General features: G+C 36.5%; 1 protein-coding gene across 4 annotated transcripts in view; it reads left to right on the forward strand.

Moving 5' to 3' along the window:
* Positions 1-7,150, forward strand: part of nkain2 (sodium/potassium transporting ATPase interacting 2) — a 512,436-nt gene extending 505,286 nt beyond the window's left edge. For all 4 annotated transcript variants that reach the window (XR_011954527.1, XM_072555972.1, XM_072555974.1 and 1 more), the window contains one exon: positions 3,285-7,150. Coding sequence is in view for 3 of the 4 variants with exons in the window: in XM_072555972.1 (XP_072412073.1) it covers positions 3,285-3,294 (10 nt within the window). In the remaining variant the exon portion in view is untranslated. The remainder of the gene's footprint in view (positions 1-3,284) is intronic.
* The last annotated feature ends 290 nt before the right edge of the window (positions 7,151-7,440 follow it).

Here is a 7,440-nt window from a genome sequence, read left to right on the forward strand (position 1 = left end):
CTATCTCTAATGTCATCAATCAACATCAGTTTGGGCAACGTTCTTGCAGTTTTCCGACAATTAAGTTAGCTAAGGACTGCACAGTGGCTCAGTGGTTAGCACTGTTACCTCACAGTGCCAGGGACCTGGGTTCAATTCCAGCCTTGGGCAACTGTCTGCGTGGAGTTTGCACATACTCCCCGTGTCTGCATGGGTTTCTTCTGGGTGCTCTGGTTTCCTCTCACAATCCAAAGATGTGCAGGTTAGGTGAATTGGCCATGCTAAGTGGTCTATAGTGTTAAGTGTATTAGTCAGGAGTAAATCTAGGGTAGGGGAATGGGTCTGGGTGGATTACCATTCGCAGGGTTGGTGTGGACTTGTTGGGCTGAAGGGCCTTTTTCCACACTGTAGGTAATCTAAACAGATATTTTGGCTTCTTGTTATTTATCAAACCAGTTCTCCAAAAATAACAGCTTTGAAGCATGTTTCTTCATTGGTTTCAATTTGTAACAAATCAATAACTCTACTCATTTGTGGAAGAAAAGCCTGCAACTTTTAACAAGTTATTTTAATTCAAAAGCTTTATGGTCTTCGTAATGCATGCTGCTATGATTGGTCAGTTTCTGCATCCTCTTTTGTATTCCATTTAAACTACTGGCACTCCCACTGAGTTTAATTGCTTTTCCACATTTCAACTATAAATTTAACTTAAAGCTAAATTAGTCAAAAATATTATAGCTTCTCACAGTCAATACATCTTAATACTGGCTAGCGTAGCAGCATTCAAATTTCTTTTCTCCAAATGTTTATGTAAGAATATCAGTGCAGTTCTCAGCTGGTCACATGGCCAATTCTCTACCATTCTATTAGTGGTGATGTTTTTTTCCCTGGTTATTTATTATTATTTAATGTTGTACTCTAGTTTCCAGATACTAGAGTAGTAATAACCATAGTTCCTTTCAAATGTACTTTGTTGTGGGATGCGAGACTTGTAGTAATTTGTTTTCAAGGGTTTGAATATAAATAATCTGAATGGGAGGATCAGTAGGTTATAAAATTATAATTACTACAATTTTCCAACCGTTAAGTTAGCTAAACAGACACTTTGGCTTGTTGTTATTTATCAAACCAGTTCTCCATGAATCCTGGATCTGATAGTTTGAATTTTGAATCTGCTTAGATACTGTTTAAAATATCATTTTTCAATTTCTATTATATGATTGTAATACCCAGTGTTCTACCTCACACTGGAAATCAAGTCCCACTATTCTCAGACTTGTATAAAATCTTTAATTTTGGGGACAAGTATGCAAAATTCCCAAATTTACCTGCCCTTCAGACCCAAGTTGACAGAAAATATGGGCTAAATTTCTATACTTAACAGGAGTTGTTATTAATCACAAATCATTAGACTCTAGCTACCATCGACATATAACCCTACTACTGGTACAGTGTCACTATCTGTGAGCCAGGAGACCTAGGTTCAAGTCGCACCTGCTTGAGAGGTGAGAAAAAAGAACATATCTGAACAGGATGTTAAGAAAATACACATATAGACAGACAAAAAAAAGGGTGTCATGAATGGAGAAAAGGTGGTTCAATGCTTCCTGTCCAGAGGGTTCACTGACATGATCCTTTTGGTTTGTCAGGTCCTGTTGCTCCACAGTAATCCTCCTTCAGGTGTTTTCACTTGTTTGCAGGCAGCACATGGTGACTTATTCAGACTTAATGGTTAAGTATCACACAGTTTACAGCAACTGATGAAGGAAATAACATGTCTTTCTTCAGACTGGAGATGTGCTTTTTTAACTTCAGAGAAAGTACAGCTCCTTTCTCTCTGAAGGTCCAATAATCCTTGAGCAAACATTCGTATTAACAAGCTGTTCAGTTACCTAGAAGCCAATCATAGTTTTGGGGGGCAAAAAGCCTTTGTCATTGGATTGGGGAGTGGTGACCTCTATCAATCAGCTACCTGTTACCAGCCAAATCTCCATTCACATACAGTGTTTCATTCCAGCTCATCTGTAACTTTACCTCCCAATTGCTTGAACAATAGCAGTGTAAACAATACTTAAAATGAATGTCAGATATATTGCTTGTAAAAATGTGCAGTAATCCTTGATCTCTAAAACAGTTTCTTCCCGTTTCAATCCACAATCAAAAGCACAGAAAAAATATAAATATACAGTCTTTATACTGGGACCTTTCATGGATGATGATTTTTTAAAAAGAAAAGTACTGACTGAAGGTAACCACAGTGGTTACCAAATTGAACCAAGGACATGAAGATATTAATTATATTTTTAAAAGCATTGAAATTGAGATCTGTACCTTCTGGTTGATTTACACCTTTCTGAAATTTTTGAATATTTGGATGAAAGTCACCTCCAAATTTTCCAGTTTTCAAAAAGCAATGCAGCCAAATATGGGAATATAGAAGTGAACTGTATTTCAGAAAAAGGTTTCGGCAAAGAGGAAGGGAAATGGCTTAGTAACAGCAGCAGGGGAAGACTCTTTCTCTCCCTTTCTTTTCTGTGTTTCCTTTGTCTCAAAAAAAAATCACCTGGTGATAAAGCAAATTGGAAAAACATTCATTCACTAAGAACTCAAAAGTGATATTAAATTTTACTACTACTGAGGATTTAAGTCATCAATTAAAAGCTATAGTCTCAGGTTAAAATCTAAAACCTAAGAACTCTAATGAAATTCCTATTCTATTACACACTCTCCCGTTGGTTTTGCTTGTGTTTAATGATGCATTTTATTATTTTTCTTAAGGTTAATAAGTAATAAAATTCTTATTTCTTCCACTTAAGGAAATCTTGTAATTGGCTCCTTCATTTTGACTGGTGCTATTTTTAATTGAAGTATGATATGGCTGCGTGCTTTACAAAAAGCATTTAAAATCTTTGTTGTGGACAAAACAAGTTGGTGGTGGCTAAAAAGCAGGGAGCTCCTTACTTAGTTGTAACAAATCACATTAGGTGTTGCAATGCAGATTCCTGGACATAGTAGTAAAGAGTGGCTAAATGTTCATCCAAAATCTAAATTTCACTGATAGTGCACCATGATTTTTGATTCCAACAGCTTGGATTAGTTGGATACTTAAAAAAGGTGATGATTTCAATCATTCTTCAGTTTGCATGTCGGTATTGCTGGTATGGAACTGCCCTCTAAAATCATAGAATTCTTCAAGTTCTACAGGTATCAAATGTGTTGAAAATGCAATTGTTATTTGAAGTTTAACAGATACTTGAACATTTAAGCAATATTTGATTCATTTATCTTTCAATTTATCATTTTAGGTCAAAATAAACTGGCAACTGGATGCCTTAAAATTCTTCTGACTTCGAACTTTTCACACCTTAATTTCAAAGATTCTAGTGGTGATCACTTTTTATTGTGCAATGCGGAGCATGGCTGACCATTCTTCAAGTGGTGGCCCAGCCCAGAGTCTTGGGACAACAGAAGACCCAACCAAAATGCAGGCAGATGAAATACTTCAAAGATTTGAAACTGTACACCACAACCAGCAATCTTCCTCTAGTTGGTTGGAACATGCTGAAAAATAATGCTGAATTTTGGTGCCTCAAAGATGAAACTAAAGTATTGTTGCCCTCTGCAGGCTAATATGAAAATCTCATGCCATTATTCTCGTGTGAGTCCAGATTGCCAATTATAACTGCAAGTGTTCATCAACAAATTAGATTAACTGTTTATGTTTCAAGGTCATTGTTGAATATATATTTTCTGGATTAGCCAGATATGGTGAATTGAATCAGTGCCATAGTTTTACTAAGGATTAAATAATGCAACCAAATGTGAGCTTCTTTTCATACAAGCAGCACATTTGCCTTAATACATGAAAGTCTAAACATCTGTAAATGAGTTAAAATCTGGGCATTTTTATAACGTTAAAACATTTCCTGAATGATTACTGGTGGAATTAGCACTCTCTGATAAACTGCTATCACATAGCTGTGCAGGAGATGCTTTGCATACCGAAGGTCTTCAGTGAATAGCCCACATCATTGTTTTTTATTCCTACACAAAAGTAAATGTGAAGCTGTGGAGGAAATAGGCAGCGGTAGTATATGTGAATAGTTGAAAGCCTTTATAGGTCATGTGAAATAAAGCTGAAAGAGCCAATCAAATGTGGTAGTTGAAAATAGTGAAGAGAGATTTGTTTCTTATTCCCACTGCTTCTGCTGTCGACTAAAACTAGATATTGTTTTCTACCTTAATGTATACAGCAAGTATTAAGTTTGAACACAGGGATATATGTACATTTACATGCATTTATGCAAATTAAAGGCTAGAAGTTGTATTTATTGTTATTTTTTAATGCACCAATCTGTTGAAATACTCTGTGGTGATCATCTTTGTTACTACCTGTATCAAAGGAACATGACTTTCGTATCTGTGTTAGTGCTCTGTTGGTCCTATGGTATTTGGGGGAAACAATATCTGCAGTAAAATATGTCTCAAACATATGTCTTAGCTGTACTTGTGGTTCATTGTTATGCTTCACTTGGTAATTTGGCAGGACTACTAAGAACCAAATTGTAGTGATGTGCTTGTGAAAATGTTCTCTAACTGCCGACTCAAAAACCACTTTTGTTTTTTTTTGGCAAATGCTTTGATCGATGGCAAATGTTGCAACCCAGAGTTATACTTCCAGTTTTTAAATTTAAATCTCTATTTATGACATTACAAGATTACAGTGATTATTCCATTGCTAACATAATACCAGAGCATTTCAACTTCACAATCTTTCCTTTGAGATACACATTTGATGATATGGTGAGTAAAAGCAGATTGCTGATTCTCACTTGATGATATTGGTAATAATCCAAAAACCAAGGGAAAACCTTATCCAAAAGGAAGTCTACTGTCTGTGCAAAATGTAATTATTTGAGGTCATGTGATTGTCTGGATTGGGATCCTCAGTAATGTAAAAAAAATTTAGACAAAAACTGCCTTTGAACTCAGCTTGCATTAGCTGTGCTTTAAAAATGGAAACCTGGGCTGACATATGTGGATTTTGTTTGCCTTAATATAGTCTGAGCATCACAGGACAGAGATTCAGCTTGGGTAGGAGTATAAAATATCAAAGCAGCCACCTGTTACAAATGTTTAATCAACCTATTCATAGATAATTATGACACATCTCTGGCACAGGTGGAACATGAATGTAGGCCTCCTTGCTCAGAGATAGTGACAGTACCACAAGCCACCAGTTAGATTCCTAGTTCAACATTCAGTCCTATTGACTTCAAAAGCTCTGAATATGAGATAGTGGATGTCAGTGTATTGGATATCACTTATTCTTGATTGCCACTCTAAGATGAATTTCTACCCCCAAGGTTCTCTATCAACATCATCCAAAACTGAACAATATTAAGAATAGTATACATATAATAAATTTGACATCATTAGTGAGTAGTCAGATATTGAAATAATGACTGCATGCTAAATGATTAAGCCCAGTCTTAGTTTGTCTGTATAATTCTACAGGGATGTTTACAACACAGCACATTTTTATCTTCACCAACTGTTATCCAAAGAATGAAAATTGGGCATCTTCTATTATAGGCAGATCATCTACTTCACCAGAATTCTGTTCAAGTAGTGATGATGAAAATTGACCCACATTCTTTTCCATGTTCAACATTTATTTTCTAGCTGCAAGTTTTACTAAGTAATGTGTGTTTCATGTTGGACTACAAAAAGAAATGAGAACAGATGGATTTACATCTAAAAAGTCCAATGATCGAAACCAAATTTAACAATATTAAGTTTACACTTTTTTTAACAACTAATATCTGACTTTTTACTATCAGATTTCTTCTTTGAAGGGTACTAGTTTCCCTATGTACTTGCACAGCTTTGTGGGGTGGGAACTTTGGAAAAGGCTTTTGTTAACAAACAAATACATTTTGCAAGAATATATTGCTAGGGTAAAGAATTTAATGCTGTGTAAACATAATAAAATCATGTTTAACAAAATATCATTAGCCTAAAAAATGTCATTATTACTGATTTTATCATTGCCACTACTAGGAATAAAACTAAATACTTTTTTCCTGACTATCATCTAATGCAAACATCAGTTCACTGGTAGGTGAGAGTTCCATTTGAAACAATCAATTGATTCATCATTGAACCAATCAATCAATGACAGCTGCTCCTATTCCCTAGCTATTTGCTGGTCAATTGCAATGAAGGTGCATGTTGGTAGCACCATACTCAAAGGAGTTGACATCTCCCAAATTAAGGTGAAGATGATCATTTTTATTTCCCACAACAAATATTCATACACTGATCAGTCCAATTCATTTTTTGGATTTGCACCTTTACATAATTTAATTCGCACATTTTATTTGCAAACTTTAAAATTCAGAATGCCTTAATCATATTGTAACACCATGAAAAATGTGAATGAAGTTCCTTTTTAGATCTTTCATCTGGGAAGAAAGACATAGGACTGAATTTTACAGCATGCAACAGGTCCTACCAATATCCTCCCCTTGCCCACATAGCCGGTTAAAAGTTTGGGAGGGCAACCTACCCATGGCTTCCCTACAGTAGTTGGAAGGTGAGAGCAAAGTCAATTGCTTTAAGGCAAGACCTATGTTGCTTTCTCAAGAGGAATTCCCACTTTAGAGAGCTGTCAGCCATCTCTGTAATCCCAGCAGTACCAGTTGGGTACAGTGATCACTACTGAGAATACTGGCAGTCTCGTTCCACTGAGAAGCCCCAGTAGGTCAATGGTGTCATCAAGCATGGTGAGGTGGGTAGTGGGTTAGATTTAAACAGCTAAAAGGAGGTTTAGAATTGGGGTGGAGGGTACAAAGGACAATGCCTCTAGTGGCTCCAGGTACCCCCACAAAGGTGGTCGTCTTTTATTTAACAAGTGTCTAGGATAGGCTGAAGGGCCAAAATTGTTGATGATATTCAACAGCTGCATGACCTTGAATGAGTCCTGTGAACATTCCCATATGCGTTGAAGATGGCACAATCAAAACTTGTTTTTCTGTACTTGCTGTTTGTCACACCGTATAAGAGAGAGAATTCTGTCCCGAGTCATTGGACTTCATCGCAGACCAGGACTGTGAATGGTGCCAGGAGCAACCTAAGCCTACAAACCAGCCATCAACCAAGGGGTCACCAAGAGGCTTATTTTTTATTTACTCAATAAATGTTGCTTTCTTTTTCATCTTTTATTCCTACTCACTTAATAAACGTTCATATTTAAGCAAATTGCTGTTGTCGAGTCTTCTCTTAACTACATTTAACCAAATCCCAACACAACATCTTAGTTCACTTTGTGATCCAAGACAATAAGTGCCTCAGGTTTCTGCATCTCCACCCAACATCCCCCCCTCAACCACCACCAAATCTGTAAAAATTCAAAACGGTTAGCACAGGTAGTCAGGTGGTAGGAAGACATCCACAAGA

This window comes from Chiloscyllium punctatum, chromosome 3 (genome assembly GCF_047496795.1).
Source record: "Chiloscyllium punctatum isolate Juve2018m chromosome 3, sChiPun1.3, whole genome shotgun sequence".
NCBI classification, from domain to species: Eukaryota; Metazoa; Chordata; class Chondrichthyes; order Orectolobiformes; family Hemiscylliidae; genus Chiloscyllium; species Chiloscyllium punctatum.